Source organism: Ornithorhynchus anatinus, chromosome X3 (assembly GCF_004115215.2).
Source record: "Ornithorhynchus anatinus isolate Pmale09 chromosome X3, mOrnAna1.pri.v4, whole genome shotgun sequence".
Taxonomy (NCBI): domain Eukaryota; kingdom Metazoa; phylum Chordata; class Mammalia; order Monotremata; family Ornithorhynchidae; genus Ornithorhynchus; species Ornithorhynchus anatinus.
In genome coordinates, this window is record NC_041751.1 from 129,170 (window position 1) to 147,638 (window position 18,469).

The 18,469-nt window shown below is 52.8% G+C and overlaps 1 protein-coding gene across 1 annotated transcript; it reads right to left on the reverse strand.

The window, feature by feature from the left end:
* Nucleotides 1-575: 575 nt before the first annotated feature.
* SERPINB5 (serpin family B member 5) lies at nucleotides 576-17,857 on the reverse strand. The gene is made up of 7 exons (XM_029053631.2): nucleotides 17,757-17,857; nucleotides 7,205-7,379; nucleotides 6,255-6,392; nucleotides 4,809-4,926; nucleotides 4,394-4,536; nucleotides 2,595-2,762; nucleotides 576-1,007 (listed from the first exon to the last, which is right to left on the reverse strand). Exons 2-7 carry the CDS (start codon nucleotides 7,370-7,372, stop codon nucleotides 615-617), a joined length of 1,128 nt encoding a protein of 375 aa, XP_028909464.1. The 5' UTR covers nucleotides 7,373-7,379; nucleotides 17,757-17,857; the 3' UTR covers nucleotides 576-614.
* Between the last annotated feature and the right edge of the window lie 612 nt (nucleotides 17,858-18,469).

Sequence of the window (18,469 nt, forward strand, 5' to 3'; positions counted from 1 at the left end):
GTGTAGAGTGCACCGTCCTGGCCCTGGCCCACAAGATGCAGGCGGTGGAACGGAGAAGGCAGGACACCGTCGGGGAGAAGGGAAACGGAGCTGGAGAAACAGAAGAACGTCCCCTTGTGCCTTCTTCTTCCCACCAACAAATGTCCTCCAAGAGTCCCCCTTAGGTGTGTCCTTGACGCCGAGCAACACTCCCAGCGATGCTGTCGGAGGCCTAGTCGGGCACAGGCAGGACTGGGGCCTCCGTTACCTTTCTCAAGCCTTTGTTTCTGCCACCCTAGGAGAAACGAGTCCCGGGGCAAGGTGAGGAGAAGGGATGAGGGGGACGGGCAGAGTTTTGAGCCCGGAGAGCTGGCAGGAGGCACCGGAGGTGCAGGTGGGTGAGGGTGAGATTGAGACAGGAGTCGGGGCTGGGGAGGAACTGCCAGGAGGGTGGGGCCAGCGGGACCAATACTACCAGCCCAGCGCTGGCCCACGGGGCTGACCAGGCACCGATGCAGCAAAGGGCTCTGGGAGCAGGAAGGGGAGGGAAGGAGAAGGAAGGGGAGGAGAGGGAGGGATGCGAGCACCCACAGGAACCAGAAGAGGCAGGATGGATTTATTAAGCTCAGGCCGCTTTAGGGAGAGCACAACTTCCCGAAGAAGATAATGTTGCGCGTCTTGTTGTGCCTGATGATGTAGATGAACGGATGGTCAGCCTTGAACTCATCCTTGTGCTGCAGGATCCGGGAGCCGGGGACTTCGATGGATTCGCCCCCGTCCTCAGAGATCTCCAGAGCAGCCCCGTGGACCACTGAGGACAGAGCAGCCCCCTTGGCCTCTGTCAGCCCTGAGAAATCGGCAGTGGAGGTGTCAAAGGCCTTGGTCATCCCCAGCTTCTCCAGGACTGCCTGTGGGCCAAACACCGTGTCCACCTTAAACTTGGGGATGGACAGTTTGACCTTGGCGTTGGCCATAGTGCTGGGGTTGGTCCAGTCCAGCAGGGTCTCCGAGCTGAGCTGCTTTTCAACCTGAAGAGGGGAAGAAGAAAGCAAATTGTTGCGGATTTCCCCGCCTCTTCACTCCCCGCCTGGACACGCCACATATCGGTAGTCGCCTTCAACCTCAGGCTGGCAGTCCCCACTCTGTGCCAGACATGCCCTACCGCTCCACTGACACCCACCCCCCCCACCACCACCACGCCCCCGTGACCCAGCAACAAGGAGAGCCGCAGCCGGGTGGAGTGCTGCAGCCCGTGGGCACCGAGAAGCTTCGCCAGGCCTCAGCCTTCACTAGAAGTAGCAATCATAGCATTTATTACTATTTACGTTGCCCGCTAGCAATGTAGGCTGTGCACTCTATTCGGGCCAAAGGGAATCCAGGACCACATTACCCAGAAACATACACCTTCAACGATCCCCATAATGTCTGAGTTTTCTCAGAAACATATTTTATCCCTAGGATTCCCAGCCTTCACCATTTCTGCCCTAAATTCACCTTATCAGGAACAAGACTGTCTGTTGGGTGGATTTATGGAAACTCACTAAAGCTAAAGAATCCTGCAGTTTGGGAACAGCACCCGATCCGGGAGAAAGAAGACAGTCCAGTTGGAACAACTAACGGTAGCAGTCGGACAGGGCTGGGCGTGGCCGGGCATGGCCAGGGCAGGACAGGGGGCAGGAACTGAGACAGGCAGAGACAGGAGGTAGGGAGTGGCATGGACAGAATGGGGATAGGTGGGATGGGGTGGGGTGGGGGGTGGAAGGGAGGCAACGTGACCTTTGAGAAAATGTGGTCACAGCCTCAGGGATGCCCCGGGCCAGTGGGGGAGCATGTGGCCATCCTGACAGTGCCCCCCTCCCCTGATCAGAGTTCCCCACAGACACTGTTTCAGGGATAAAACCTAACTGGGGTCTCAGGGAGGGGAGCACAAGGGCAGGGATTTGGGTCATGGATATGTCCTGGGTGCCTGGGAAGGGGTGAAATTCGGCCTGGCCCACCCATTCCAGCCCCCGCCCGGTGACCTCGGGCCTTAGTGCAGCCTGGTTTACAGCGGAACCGTAAATCCGTCGATCCCAACTCAGCCCAAGACCCTGCAGTGATGCTCTCGATGAGAAAGAGAAAACTTGAGGGAGGAGGGGAAAGAGAAAGAGGATGTCAACTAAATTTCCTTCTAGTGAAGCGAGACCCAGAATCCTCTGCAGCTCTAGAATTCTCTTTTTGTGATTTCCACTGACGCGTTGGGGACGACCGAGGGGCCTGGAGCGGGTGCGGTCGGCTGGAACGGATGGAGGCGGGATGGAGGCAGACTCCATCTCCCACTTACCAGTCTAGAATGAACCAACAATCAAGTTCTTTAGAACTAGTCTGTCAGCTCCTTGAGGGCAGGGAGCCTGTTGACCACCTCTATTTTCTTCTAAGCACTTAGTACAGTACTCTGCAGAAAGTATTCGGTAAATACCACCATTTGATCGATAAACCTGAGCCCCGGGCAATGGCTTCCAGACTCCCTGTGGGGTTGAGGCACTTGGTGAGTGGCTGTAGGGGGACAGGGTCACGCCGGGGGAAAGGACAAAGACGGTGACCAAGGGGATGGGGGAAAGAGCCCAGGCCCCTACCTTCTCCAAGCCCGTGGCACCATCCTCCACATCTTGGGGGAGCAGAATGAGCATGCTCAGGTGTTTGTTTTGGAAGGGGACTTCTATGATCTTGCAGTCTATGTCCTTGATGTTGCCCATGCAGAACGTCGCTTCCACATTCATCATCTGCACCGGTTTGCTGTCTGTCTGCAAAACAGAGCAGCCGCCGGCGGCGGCTGTGAGCCGGGCCTTCACCTGGGCACAGCTCGGGAACAAAGTGCAGGACCCGCTCAGAAATCCCCCGTCAGGCACCCGGGCCCCTGCCAGCTGTCTGTCCTACCGCGGGGGCCGACGGGCCCGGGGCCGGGGAATGTGGACTGCTGGGCAAACTATCACCGCTGTGGCCAACACAACCAGAGTGCAGCCCCACCACCGGTGGGACACAGTTTTCCCCTGTCCACCCCTGGTGCCTGAGCAGTGCTCATCCGGAGAGCAGGGTTAAGGGGGAGGGTCGCAAGAGAAGGTCGGTGGCACTTCCCCAGGAACACTGGGCCCGAGATTCTCAAGGTGCCCCTCTCGCCCACAGCCCCAATCACACCATCGACAGCGTGGCCTTCAGACCGAAGAACTCTCGCTCTGGGGCCTGCGCGTGGGCAGAAGTAGCTGGCCCACCTTCCCGTGCCCAGATAAAACTGAACCTAAACTATCTGAGATAAATCCTCCCCAGGAAGGAGCTCTCACACCCTTCTCTCCGGGGAGTGCCCAACCACTGAGCAGATTTTCTTAAATAAAGGAAAAGAGTGTTTAATTTATCTTCATGCCTGTCACCCACATCCAGAGAAGGAAAATGAAACCAGAGTCATCAGAGAGTCATGGGGGAAGCAGCGTGGCGTAGTGGATAAAACACGGGCCTGGGAGTCAGAAGGTCATGAGTTCTAATCCCAGTGCTCCGCTTGTCTGCTGTGTGACCTTGGGTGAGTCACTTCACTTCTCTGGGCCTCAGTTCCCTCATCTGTACAACGGGGATTGAGATTGTGAGCCCCACGTGGCTCGGGGACTGTGTCCAACCCGATTTGCTCGTGTTCACCCCAGCACTTAGTAAAGTGACTGGCATATAACAAGCATTTAACAAATGCTATAATAATAATAATAATTATTATTAGTTGCCATCCCTCAGCCCTTGCTGGGGCTGATTTCAATGAAAACGGTTTATCCAAGTCCGGGTCCGGTCCTGTCCCCAGGTCCACGGCCGAGTCATCCGAATCTGCACAGGATTCTGGGTCCGAGTCGAGCGTGAACCCGTATGGCGCTCGGTGGGTCAAACAGCGGAGCCGGGCCCAGGCCTAAGACGAGTCACTGTGAGCTCTGATTCGGCCTGCTCCTCCTGATGCCTCCCCCCAAGCTACCACCCCACCCTATCAGCGATCTGCGGAATCAGCTCCAGGAGCCTGCTGGACACTCAGTAGAAAAGTCACCTCCACCAAGACCCCCAGCCTCGGCCCCTGCTCTCCCTGTTCCCCCACCTCCCCCGCGGCCACCACCATAACGTGGCACGGGTCCAACGCCAGCGTGGTACTCGTCCGACACTGACACGGGACCGGTGGTCTGATGCTGACACGCTATACCTGCTGACGTTGACGTGGCACCAGTCCGTTGCCATCCCAGAACCGGTCTGCCACACTGCTGGTGATCTGCCACCGACACGGTACCGGCCTAAAGCCGACGCTGTACCGGTGAGCTGACGATGCCGTGGCCACCAGCCTGCCCCTGATGCTTTTAGCCAGAATTCTTCTACCCAGGTTCGAGTCGGGGACATCGAGCAGACGCTGAGCCAATACCTTGTTTATTCGGAAAGGGCACTCTTTGGTTTCCGATTCGGGGAATTTCTTCATCCATTTTCCTATGAAGTAGGCTGCATTCACCACTAGGATCTTTGTCTGGTCAGTCACATTACTCTCAGCCAAGATGTTCTCAAAGTGCCCTGCAGACAATGTGCAATGTAAAAAACATTAATCTCGCAGATTTGCCACCTCATCTCGGTCCCGGGCCTCCTAGAAGGAGCCCTCCTAACCCCCGGCCCCCATCCAGTCCCCAAGGGAGACTAAACACAGGGGGATGGACTCCAAGACTTTGTGGGGCTCCCTCCTCCAAGCCAGTGGTTCTGGGATCCATTTTATGAATGAAGAAAGAGAGGATCACAATGAGTTCAAGAGCCCTCGGTGGGGAGGACTTGTTGGGATAAAGGACCCATACCATCTGTGAGGTCCTTAATCGATTTATTGATCTGCTCTTTGGTTTCTTCCAATTTTTCTTTCAAGTCCACGGTTTCCATTTCGTTCGCGTAGGGCCTCTTTGTGGAACTGACAAACTCCTGCAAGACAGTCACAGTTAGCAACGTGCTCTGTCATTTCCCGATTAAGGGGAGATTAAGAGAGGCATGGAGAACCCTGTAAAGGTTCTAATCATGGTAGGGGTTTTTTAAGTGTTTGAAAGCAAATGAACGTGAACATTCTCCCATGTGTCAGTGCTGTAACAGAACAAACTGAAGAGCTGAATTCACATCTGCACACTCCGAAAGTGTCCATGACCGGCAAAAATTGTGTGTGCCCAACTCTGCCCAACGCCCTACCAAGCCCCGTGATTCTGTTGTCCCCTCCCAGCCCCCTCTGCCCACCTCAACAGCTCTGCTGTGCTTCCACTTACACACCAGGCCCCTGAAAGCCTAATTGCCCTCACTTTTATCATCCCATCTCTTCCCAGCTGCACCAGTCCCACATTCCAAATATGTCCTTAATCCATTCTGAACTCGCCCTTCTGCCCTTTTTGATTTAATGGCATTGGTCAAGCTCTTACTATATGTCAGGCACTGTAGTGAGCGCTGGGGTAGATCTAAGCCAATCAGGTGGGACACAGTCCATGTCCCACCCGGGGCTCACAGCCTTACTCCCCATTTTACAGATGAGGTAACTCAGGCACAGAGAAGTTAAATGACTTGCCTAAGGTTACACAGCAGGTATTGGCCGATCTGGGATTAGAACCCAGCTCCCTTTGACTCCCAGGTCGGCTCTCTCTCCGTGACGCCATGCTGCTTCTCCTTTTTCAAAACATGTTGACCACAGCTGCCCCCACCCAGTCCTTTGCGACTCCCCAGCTGAGACCCCCCAGGAAGGCAGGGCAGCAGGATGGAAAAGAGACAGAACAGTAGGGTGGGAGGGGGACAAGATACGAAGGACAACGGGATGGGACAGAGCAGGGTAGCAGGATTGGGGAGATCAGGGGAGGGCCGGCAGAGGACAGCGCTGACATCATGGGCATCCGGGCCAGCGTGGGATCCACAGCAGAGAAAGGGCAAGGGCGGTATAGATTTGTTTTTAGGAGACAAGAGCCTGTGGGTGGACTGGAAACCATGGGGCAAGGGGAATGGAGAAGAGAGACTAGTAAGAAAAAAATCATTTAAATCATTCCTTGTACTTATATGTCACTTCCATTTACCACAGTGCCATTGCATCAGTTATCTCATTTTATACTGAAACAACCTTATAGGCAGGGAGAAGCAGGAACTATTATCCCCACTTCATGGAAGCAGAAACTGAGGCCCCGAGAGTCTTGTAGTCACTTCCCCGACCAGACTTCCCAGGCCCCCCACCACCATATGAGGTGGCAGTCATTCACTGGGAGAGAAAAAACAAGGCGACTCACGGTGGAAGGGCTGAGAGACTTGTCCAAGTAGAGGCGTTTGATTAATTTCAGCGAGTAGAAGGAACTGAGTTTGTTTACATCAGACGTTACCGTTTGGAACCCAAAAGGCACATCTTTGACATTTTCAAAATGAAGGACCTGGTAACACAGACAGAAATTTGTTTGTCAGAGATCACGTTTCCTCCTGGTATGGCCGGATTTTTCCTAATGAGCACTAAATAAACCAGAACACATAAGCAACTACTACTGAGAGTGCTGTTTTCCAGGTGCTGAGATCATGGCACTAGTTATTATTATTAATTATTATTATTATGGTGTCTGTTAAGCACTTATTATGTGCCCAGCTCTGTTCTAAACACTGGAGTAGATATAAGGTTATCAGGTTGGACACAGTCCCTGTTCCGCATGGGGTTTATAATCTAGGTAGGAGGGAGTAGAATTTTAATCCCCACTTTACAGATGAGGAAACCAAGGCCCAGAGAAGTGACTCGCCCAAGCTTCTGTGCTCAGAGTGCAGCGCCCTGGGTTGATGCCTCGGAGACAAACTCGTCCCCAGTTGGGTCTTCCTCTTCCCTGACTCCCTAAGCAGCATGGCTTAGTGGAAAGAGCACGGGCTTGGGAGTCAGAGGATGTGGGTTCTAATCCCGGCTCTGCCACTTGTCTGCTGGGTCACCTTGGGCAAACCATTTAGCTTCTTTATGTCTCAGTTACCTCATCTGTAAAATGGGGATTAAGACTGTGAGCCCCATGTGGGGCAACCTGATTACCTTATACCTACCCCATTGCTTAGAACAGTGTTTGGCACTTAGTAAGTACTTAGCAAATACCATCATCATTATTATTATTCCGGTGGGCCCGCCCATCAACTCCCTCTCACTGCTTTCTGCATTTGCCCTTTGTGTATCCAGCACATCCCCTTCCAGGGAGAGAGAGACAGAAGAAGCGCTTACCTTTCCCATCTCATCCGCCGTGTCTCCTTTGGTGCCCACTTGAGCCAGAGACAGGGACGTCGAGAGGCAGAGTGGGGAGAACAGCACATTCCCAGTCTTATTTTCGGTACACATCTCCTTGAACATGTCGACCGCAAAGGCTGTGTTGGCCACTCGCAGAGCATCCATGGTTCACCTGGGCACAGACCAGGGTAGTGAAGATCAGTACACAAAGGTATTCTCCCGTGGATTCCGTTAAGGAAATATTTCTGAACCACAGACTGCCATTGCTATTACCAAACTAGATTTTGGGATTGATTCCATGGGGTTGAGACTCTAGGAGCTGGGAAATATAGGGGCCTGAATTGTTTCAGAGTGGGAATCTCAGCCCCTGCTCAACATATCCAAACCAGGGCTTCCCAGCCCCACTCCCTTTGTACCGCCAAGGAGCCGCCCGGCCACTAGTTCTTCGAGGCGTGAAGCCAAGTCCTGCGCTTCTCTCGTCTTCCCCTTAGCGTTTAGTCCACGGGGATTCCCCCCAGCCCAAACCCGGGTAGATGCTCAGTGACTATTTCTGAGGACTTCAGGCCTCTCCCCTCTCGGAGTCTGGCAATCTGAGCTGGTCGTAGTCACAGGCTTCCTTGTGACTAGGGTTCTGGTGAGAAATCATCAGCTTCACAGCCATGGGGGACCCAAACACCACAGAAAGAGAAGAGCACCTGCGGCCAAGAGCTGGACAATGAGGAGCTGAGGCCGTGTTTCTCAGAACAAAAAGTTGCTCCCAGACCAGGAAGTCAGCGGTCATCACCTCCTGGAGGGGGCCCTGCCCCCAGAGACTATTGCAAACGAGCCACCCCTGGAACAAGCTGCCCAGTTTGCCTGGAGCCCTCAGTGAACATCCGATGAGCACGGGAATGGTGGAAACGTCGGGAACATTTCCACTCTAGATGCGGTCCACCTGGATGGTCCAGGTCGACGACCCTGCGGGGAGAACTCAGACGAGTAGAAAGGAGGGCCCAGGGAGGCTGATCCCAGCAGCGGCAATATCCATCATCGCGGGAGAGTTCCTCATAAGGGGAGACGTGAAACCTAACATGGAACCTGCAGTGGAAAAAACCACTGGACCTAAGTTTCAATAAGCGCTCAAAAAATACAGTTGATTGACTGATTGATTGACCGACCACATGGGATTAGAGGCTTGAACACAACAACGGTCCTCACCCTACCTAGCAGGCCATCACCCACGTGAAGCCCCTCCAGTTCTGTAGGCAAAAACCATCATGGCTCCAGCCCAGATCCTCCAGATCCTCCCAGGCCATCCATCGGGGAGAAGCAAAAAACCCTCGCATTGCTACACCTCTGCCCGGCTCCGAGAGCGAGACCGTCGGCACTCGATCTGCTCCAGAATCTCAGTAGGCGTGAAGCCAGCCCTCCGTCACCCAAATCACGCAGCCAGCTGGACGCTAAACTGGTAGGATGAAGTTCCCGTGCGATAACATCAAAGCAGCCCTATCAGGATCAGAAACTCCACCGGCTTTCCCTACGCGGCTGCCAAACGGGTGTGTCCGGAGATACGGCTCCCAGGCAGTCATTAGGGCCCAGGCTCTGGAGTAGACAATGCCACGACTCGTTTGGCAAGAAGAACTCCAAGATCAAAGAAAGAGCTCTTTGCAGCAGAGAAAGGTCCTCACACCAGTCCAGGACCAGGCCTGGAGATCCAAGGGGGCGGAGAGGAATACCGAGGCTGGAGGAGAGAGGGGAATACCAAGGCTGGGAGAGTTGGGGAGATAGCAAGGTCGGGCTACATAGACTGAAACCCAACACTGTGAGTGTCCCAGAGGAGTTTACCTGGCTCACTTCCATCCAGCAGTCAGTCAGTCAATCATATTTAATAAATGCTTACTGTGCACAGCACTGTACTAAATGCTTGGGAGAGTACGATATAACAATTTAACAGACATCTGCCCACAACGAGCTTACTGTCCCTCTGGGGGTGGGCAGAGATGCCACCACCAGAATCCCATCCCAGATGGGGACACTGAAAGCACTTAACTATGGGCCAAGCACTGTGCTCTACGCTTCCACCACAACCTCAACTCCCTTTCCCCCTACGGGGTGCAGCCCCTTGGAGAAAAGCTAGTCAGAGCATCGGCGTGTCCTCGGATGACCAGAGGAGTCTACCCTGGCCATGAGTCTGGAGTTCTGGGCACTGTAACCTGAAAGCCTTTCAAATTTTGGGCAATTCTTTTTTTTTTTATTTTTGCCATAAATCAATCCTTAGTGGACCTGCAGTGGTGATTATTGCCCTGGACAAGAACTGACCAAGTGCTGACAACTTGCCCGAGGGTGAAGTTCTCCCCTATCATAGTTAGAGCCCTAAGAAAAGGGAAACTTGGGGTCTGTCAGCATTCCAGCCCATATTCAGAGGTGGGGTCACGGGGGAAGGCAGTCTTGGGGGGAGGGGGTGTGGGAAAGAAGGAAGGAATGTGGCCCCATCTGAGGTGTACCATTCATTCATCCATTCAATAGTATTTATTGAGCGCTTACTATGTGCAGAGCACTGTACTAAGCACTTGGAATGAACAAGTCGGCAACAGATAGAGACAGTCCCTGCCGTTTGACGGGCTTACGGTCTAATCGGGGGAGACGGACAGATGAGAACGATGGCAATAAATAGAGTCGAGGGGAAGAACATCTCGTAAAAACAATGGCAACTAAATAGAATCGAGGCGATGTACATTTCATTAACAAAATAAATAGGGTAATGGAAATATATACAGTTGAGCGGACGAGTACAGTGCTGAGGGGATGGGAAGGGAGAGGGGGAGGAGCAGAGGGAGATGGGGGGAAAAGAGGGTTAAGCTGCGGAGAGGTGAAGGGGGGGTGGTAGAGGGAGTAGAGGGAGAAGAGGAGCTCAGTCTGGGAAGGCCTCTTGGAGGAGGTGAGTTTTAAGTAGGGTTTTGAAGAGGGGAAGAGAATCAGTTTGGCGGAAGTGAGGAGGGAGGGCGTTCCGGGACCGCGGGAGGACGTGGTCCGGGGGTCGACGGCGGGATAGGCGAGACCGAGGGTCGGTGAGGAGGTGGGCGGCAGAGGAGTGGAACTCCATACAAGTCACCCCCTGGAGCCTAAGGAAGATGTCACAGGAAGTCCTCCTGGACTGGCTACTGAAGAAGCCACATGGCCTAGTGGATAGAACCCGGGCATCAGAAGGATCTGGGTTCTAACCCAGGCTCCGCCACTTGTCTGCTGTGTGACCTTGAGCAAGTAATTTCACTTCTCTGGGCCTTAGTTCCCTCATCTGTAAAATGGGGATTAAGACTGTAAGTCCCATGGGGGACAAGGACTGTGTCCAAGCTGATTAGCCTGTATCTACCCAAGGGCTTAGTAGAGTGCTTGGCACATAGTAAGCACTTAATACCATAAAAAAGGGCATTCCTACCTACGGGGGGGGGGGGGGGACACGGGGGGTGGGCAGGGTGCTTCAGACCACACAATTAACCAATTCATCATCACCATCAGCTGACCTGGACACCGCCAGCTACAGGGAAAGTCTGCTGCCCTGGGAAATGATCAGGGACTACATCTGACTCTTTCTCCATCACTGCCAAAATTAAGTAGGACTAGGCCACTGGTCTAGTCTTGTTCAGTCTATTCCATTCAGCCATGCTTGAGGACAGAACAAAGAATCTGAAATCTAGTATTAGAATACAATGCCGGGCCTCTGGATTCTCCTTCGATTCAATAGGTGAGTTGATCAATGGGATCCAAAGTCAGCCCCACGTGAGCTGGTGGATAGACAGGACTGAATTATGGGTGTGGGGGGCACTCCGGGAGGACTCAGAGAAGGGCCTGAGGGAGGGAGGGAAGGAGAGAGACAAGCAGGGAAGGGAGGCGAAAGACAAGAAAGGCTGAAAGAGACAAAGTTCCTTTACTTCTGGCCCATCGCCTGCCCGGCTGGCTCCGAGTGGCTCTGTGGCTCCAACAAAGGACAAAAACAATGCTTTTGTTTCATATCAGACCCTGAAGGCGTGCGGGGACTAAACCAAGACCAGGACAGTAAGTTCTCCTAAAATTGGGGCTTGCATTCTTAGAGAAACCGCGTTAAAGAGAACTCGCCCTGCCCTTGAGCTCCTCCTTGCACACAATCATTTCTTCCAGTTCCACCGCTGGACCCAGGCAGACACATGTTGTCAGAAAAACGTTTCCTAATGTCTCCATAGCCTTCTAACCAAATGCATAACACGCACTCACACTCTGACAGAACCGACCGTGCCTGGTTGCGTAGACCAAAGCATTTAGCTGCATCAGTACCTCCGGACTCAACTCCTGAATGAGTTGTTGGCTGGTCAATCAGTCAATCGATCAGTAATATTTACTGAGCGCTACTGCTTGCAGGATGCTGTACTGAGTGCCTGGGACCCATGTCGATTGATTGATTTATTTAATCATATTCATGGAGCTCTTACTGTGTGCAGAGCACAGTACTAAGTGCTTGGGAGGGTACAATATAACAATAAACAGACACATTCCCTGCCCACAATAAGCTTTCAGTCTAGAGTCAGGGTTTAACTGCCGACTCTGCCCTGAAGTCCCCATGCCCGAAGATAGGCCAATTGATGACAGTGAGCTTCTTTTTGGAATCAGGGAAGCCCAGTTAGCTCGAAGAAGATCAAGCAAATAGCATCACTGAAATCTGCTTACGTTGCACAGAGTAGGCAGTCAGTGAATACTGTGGATTGACCGGCCCAAGAAGCTCTCAGTATAAAGAGGCTACTCCAGACACGGCAGAGAGCCAACAAAAAAGAGCGAAGGACGACCCCTCCGCTGCCTGCACGAGGTCGATGAGGGATGACGGTTCACACCACGCTCTCTTAGCCACCATCACCCGCAGGGATAAAACCTCAGTGGCTCCATTGCCGGTCTCCAAAGGGGCAGTGCCACCCACAGGAGCCACCCACAGTGTCACCAGAGTAGCCTAGGGCTATCACCCTTCAGTCCCTACCGGGTCCAGTGTCACAAAATACCAACAAGTCAAAGTGCTCGTTAAAGATGAAAGGAGCATTTGGCAAATGACATAAAACTCCCTTTGGAGACACCTTGACCTAAAGTTGCTCACTCTTCTCTTGGCTGATCTTAAAGATTAGATACAGAAATTATCCTTGCAACCATCTTGTCCCTCACAACCAAACCAAGATTATTCTGTGCTCTGCGTTCCAGTGTTGGCTGCCAGCTTTAAATGGAACAAAAGGAAACACCTTCAGTTCCGGCAAGGTTGAGGCATGATAAACCTTGAGAAGGCAGATCAGTGAATCTTTCTTGCAGAATCAAAATAAAAGAAGGCAGCATGACCTGATGGAAAAACCACAGGACTGAGAATCAGGAGATCTGGCTTCCCGTCCCAGCTCTGCCACTGTTCTGCTGTGTGACCCTGGACAAGTCACTTAACCTCTTTGGGCCCCAGTTTCCTTATCTGTAAAAGTGAGATGAGATTCCTGCTTTCTCTTCCCCAAGGATCAAACACCGTGTCCTCTCTAGTTCAGTGCTTGGCAAAGCGCTGATCACCTAGCAAACACAACTGTTGCTAATTTTTCTATTTTGATAGTAAGGTTCTTTAAACCCTAGCTACTAAGATTGGTCATGACATATCTGTTGTGGGGACTCAGTGAAATCTGGACTGGAGGTGACGGGCTAGGTATGGTAGTACATAGTGGGCTGGGTAGCAGAATCCAAGTTCTAAGTTGCTGATGAAAACCCCTGGTTACATATAGGCTTTTCCAGATGTGAACTGGTATCTAATTTGGAATTCTTCAGATTTATTGTCAGGACGCAGCACCGATCTGAATTGCAAGGCAATCCATAATCCCTTGCTTGTCTTCTCCTATGGGTGCCACACGAAGTCAGATGTGGTCAGAGCGTCTTCTCAAACCGGTGGCAGGGGGAGGGGGGGCGGTGTCTCTACAAGAGGATTTGCAAGGAGAAGTAGAACCAAACTGTGCATCAGAGGCCCACAGACTGCTTTGGGTCAAGTACCAGGCTGTGGATTTATTGGACAGGGCACCTTGATGGCCCCAACCCAAGGCAGGAGGGCTGCGACAGAAATGAACCTGCTCAAGAACCACAGCCTGCTGGACTCAGCCGAGCACGACCCCCGACTGTGTCCCGGATCATCATCAGCCGACAACTTTCTTCATGGGCAGAGGGAGGCTTTGGAAGGCTGTGGCTGGACAGGGCCTTGAATCTTTCTTCCAGAACTAAAATAGAGCAGCTAAAGCCTGACTGAAAGGTAGCAGACTTCCCTTCCACCTTGGTTTTCTAACAGTTCGAATCCTGGCTCTGCCACTTGTCAGCTGTGTGACTGTGGGCAAGTCACTTAACTTCTCTGTGCCTCGGTTACCTTATCTATCAAATGGGGATTCACTGTGAGCCTCACGTGGGACAACCTGCTTACCCTGTATCTACCCCAGTGCTTAGAACAGTGCTCGGCACATAGTAAGCGCTTTACAAATACCAACATTATTATTATTATCCTTCTTTCCAGACTTTTCTTCCTCTAGTCTGGAAATGATTTTGTGTCCATCTCCCCATTTAGGAGGTAAGTAACTCAAGGGCAGGGATTGTATTTTCTTCCACCACTACTGTACTCTTCCCCAGTTCCTAGTACAGCATTCCAAATGCAGTTTGACCTGGCAAACACCAGTGATCGATAGGGAAGCTGAAAAGCTATTGGGACACTGTATTTTGTTATGTAGACTCCCCTCGTCTGAGTGAAATCAACCAGAAAAGAGTGGAAAAAGGTGCATAACTGTGAGACGCTGGAATGAGAATCCTTGCCCGTGGAGAGAGGCTACGTCAAGCGTCTGGGGCACTGAGAAACCCGTAGAATGTAAAGCATGATTATGTATACATTGCTGCTAAAGCCACTCTTGTTTTAATCTGACACGACCTTTCTTAACTAACACCCAGACCTAGATGAGAACCCAACCGGTACAGTGTTTCCAGTGTCACTGACACCCAGTCATGCAGAACACAGGAATAAGCTTTGTGCTCCAAATATTCTGAGCACGCATTTACTGTTTTGTCCCCTGAGCAGGTAAAGAAAAGTCAGCAGGTCTCATCTGCCTTAAGATTTGATTTTCAGTGATTCCCTTTTCCCAAGAAAAATGAAGAGGAGACTCGCTCTGTGACTCCGAATAACCAAAAGAGCACCTTTGACAGTGTTGACTTGCAGAAAACCGGACAGAGACGTGAACACCGTCCCTGATTCGACCGTGGGACTAAGCTCACCAGAGCGTCCATGGGTCTCTGCTCCTCCACCCACCCGCCCACCCGTCCACCCAGGTGCTACAGCTATGAGGCACACCCAGCTCCCAGTTAGACAATGCCAGCCAGCCCCCATCTGACTCAAGAGCAGTTCCCAGAGGGCTTTTGCAGGACCGGAGAAGTCATTTGCTTCCCTTTCTGAATGTAAAGCCCAAAGGAATGGGGCCGCTGAGCAGGCTGCTCTGCTGGCCGTGGGCTCAAATGCAAAGTTAGGGCAAAATCTCTTCTGGCTCTACGAACCTCCTGAAGCCTCAATGTCTGACCTGGGGACAGTGAGCACCCCAGATTCTCACTACCCCAGCCACCGTGCAGAGCAGAAGCGACAGTCCATCGCCTGGCAGAAGGGAGGGGCTGAGGGAAGGCAGACAGGGGATGGGCGCCAGTTCTGGGACACAGACGTGGGAACACGGTGATGCAATACCACAAAAATGAGAAAAACAAATGTCAGCCAAAACTACTCACAACACACACTACACAACCACGGTACACATTCACACATAAGTCCGGCCTAGAACAGGAAAGCTGCAATCACCATCATGTGAGAATCTGTTCTTCTCCAGAGAGGAAATCCACCTTGAGGGTGGTAAATTCTTTGGTCCTTTGTCCCCCCATCTTTCTTCAGAGAACAGGAGGGAAGAGCCCAAGGACAAAGGAAATGAATACCTAGCGAGATGGAAATGTTGGCAGGCATTTGCAGCTCATTTCTACCCTCCTGGCTCCTACTTGAGGACATGGGCTCATTTCTCTCAGTTCTTTCTTTCCATCCTGGCAAGTGGCACCTCTCTATTCCTGCCGCTGCCCCATAAAGCCCACATCCTTCGTTGAGGAGAAATGTGCTGCCAATAGATTCCATTCAGGGAAGGAGCAGGAAAGACCAAGGGAAGAGAAGGAGGAGGAGGAGAAGGAGGAGGAGGCTCAGAGAGCTAGGGAGGAGGTCCAGGAAAGCCTCTGACTCTCAAACACAGACCTCTAGAATGAGACCAGAACCATATCATCTAGAACCTGTTCCTAGACCCGAGGCAGCCTCACTTCCCAAGACTCCAGGAGTCAGGTTTATTATTATTATGATATTTGTTAACTGCTTTCTATGCGCCAAGCACTAAGAGCTGTGGTAGATACAAGGTCATCAAGTTGGACACAGTCCCTGTCCCATATGCGGCTCACAGTCTCAATCCCCATTTTTCAGATGAGGTAACTGAGGCCCAGAGAAGTGAAATGACTCGCCCAAGGTCACACAGAAGACAAGTGGCAGAGCTGGGATTAGAACCCATGACTTTCTGACTCCCCAGCTCGGGCTCTATCCACTGGGTCATGCTGCTTCTCTACTTTGCGTGTAGGTCTGGGGCCTGGGGGAGGCTGGGAGCGGGCTGCACCCACAGTCCGGAACCCAGAAGCACTGAAGTAGCAGATTTCACTGTGTGACAAAGCTCAATCAGAAGCTGCTGACTCATTTACTATGGAAATCCTTAAACAACAGGTTGAGAAAGCTGGGTTCAGCCTAGCAGCAGCTGCAGAGAGAAATTCCTCTATCTCTCCACCCACGTTGCCATTTCCAGAGTCAGCAAAGAGCTGACACTGCCTTCTAGAGAGAAGAATCCAGTGAGCTACGCACCCCCCCAACCCCAAGCCTCAGCCTCAGGAGGAAGGCGTGAAGGGGGTCGATCTCCTGGGTGAAAAAGACCAGGACCTGTGCATATGGAGAGTCTGGGTGGGAAATGCCAGGTGCCACCCATGAACCATGCAGCCTGGTCTCGGACATGGCAGGGCTGGGAATGGGCTGCCACCGTTTTCCTGGGAAGGGACCCGCGGGAGTTTAGGGATGTCAAATCAGCCGCTTTTCCTTCTTTGACTCTGTCTCCTCTGCTGGCTCACCATTGTCGGGAGCCTCCTGGGAATTTCTAGGCTGGCACGGGAGGGTGGAAGGCTATGCTTTTGGGAGCGGGGCTACCTGTCCACCCTCCAGTTGGCCAATCCCAGGAGCCTTGGCTCCGGGAAAGCCACCACAGAGGAGTGGCCCCGCTGACCATATGCACAAAATGGGCGGGAGGGGAGGGCTCACAGGAACTGGAAGAAAGTTCCCCTGGAGCCCAAACTCCCAGCAATGACTTTACCATTTCACCTATCCCTGAGAGTGTTACCAGCTCTGGGCCAGGGGCTCAGGAAATGGAGCCCTCACCATCTTTCAATAAATGGTATTTATTGAGCAACTACTGTACTAAGCACTTGGGAGAGTAAAGTATAACAGAGTTGGTAGACGCATTCCCTGTCCACAGCGAGCTTACAGTCTAGAGAGGGCAAGCTCTGTGCCCTGTTCGGTTCTGCGAGGCAGAGGTCAATAGGGTTGGCTACCAAATCGATTCCTCTCCCAAACACTCTGTCACAGTTGGTACTCATTAAACCTCCGCTTTATTAATGAAATCCTCCCCGGAAGGGTGCGGCTCACACCTGGGGACTGTGCATGCTGACTGGACCCCCTCCTCTAGGACAGTAAGCCACGTGTGCAGCAGGAGGAACAACCAGAGGCCACATTCTTGGGCACAAGTGACCGTGCCCACTCAAGTTTAAGATTCCAGGAAAAAGCAACAGAGTCTCCTGGCCGCTTAACCTCCACAGGCCTGGCCTCTAACTCTGGAGATGGCAGGGGCCTGGGGGAGCCCCGCTACCCAGGGACTCCTGCTGGGCAGAGTCAACCACTCTCCAGCAGTGGCCCAGGGATGGACTGACGAACAGTCAAAAGAACTGAGGAGAGAGAAGTCTAGGTGTGCCGCACAGCCGTGTGGGGTTAGTCAGGGCCTTGAGGATTTCCCCTTCAGAAAGGGAATGAGAAGAAAGCGAAGAGAGTTGCTTGCAATGAAAAGGTCCCGGTCTCAGAAACTGCAAAAGAAGTTCCTCGTAAGCAAAGCGGACAAGAGTAGGGAGTGCGTGATGACAGTGCAATCCTCGCTCCCCGCCCCAAGAGCCCGAGGATACTGCCACTATTAGTTTATGCCTTATACAGTTACCTATCTGCCCAGGTTTCTGACCTAGGCGGTGCCATGCAGTGGAAGTAACAGAGGAAGCACGGCAAGCAAGAAGGTGGGAGGACAGGAAGGCAGAAGAGTAAAGAGCAATCTAGTCGGGGCAGAGTTGAAGCAGCAGTCCCTAAGCCAACACGCCACTCCCTGGAACTATTTGTGGAATTTCATTTCTCTTCTCACCGAAGAAGTTCCCCATTGGCCAGACTGCTTAAAAGATGAAATTTGTTCCCCCTTACCTTGCTGGATGATAGTCCCAGAAAGTCACTGGAGAGAAAGATGAGGCTCGTGGAGGAGGGAGAAGTCGGTGTTTATGGCGACGCCAGGGAGAACAGAAAGAGCCTGTTTGCTCACCTGAACTCCAGCACCACTCCCACCTCACCGCTCCTGATTTGCACTCTCTCTGGCCCTCCCCCGGCTCTCTCCTCTTACTCATGCCTCTTGGCATGATTAAAAATGATTCAGGACGAACTTGCTGTGGTCTGCACGGCTTTCAGAAGCCAGCTACATGTTCCAGCAGGAACCAGCCGTCTGGATTCTGCCCCGAGCCACGCCAATCCGCTGGGCAGCAGGCGACTCCGGCACCGGGCAGGCGACAGCAGGAAGGAAGTCGGGCTGGTCTGAGGAGCGGAAGGGCCAAGACCCCGACCCGAGACTTACCGGACTTACATCTCAGCAAGGCCCAGGAGAGCCGGTCCCCACTGGTCACCCCGCCTGGCCTCGGCACCCTGGAGCCCCGCAGCTCCTCTAGGGGTTCACACTCTGGCCGGGTCTCTCCCTGCACTGTCAGAACCGTTGGACCCAGCCAACTGCATCCACAGCCCCAGCCCCAGGCAGGGAAGTGTCTCCCGTTCCCAGGTAGAGGCAGGCAGGGAGGAACCTCCCCCCGAGCAGTGAGAAGCACTGGATCGGGGAGGAGCAGGGCAAACAGCAGAGGGGGAAGACCTCTGCC

Coding starts and splice junctions, on each gene's coding strand:
- SERPINB5 (XM_029053631.2), bottom strand. CDS start 7,372: ATGGATGCTCTGCGAGTGGCCAACACAGCCTTTGCGGTCGACATGTTC. Junction 6,393..7,204: donor CGGCGGATGAGATGGGAAAG/GTAAGCGCTTCT, acceptor CTGTGTTACCAG/GTCCTTCATTTTGAAAATGT. Junction 2,763..4,393: donor GCCCTTTCCGAATAAACAAG/GTATTGGCTCAG, acceptor TCTGTTTTGCAG/ACAGACAGCAAACCGGTGCA.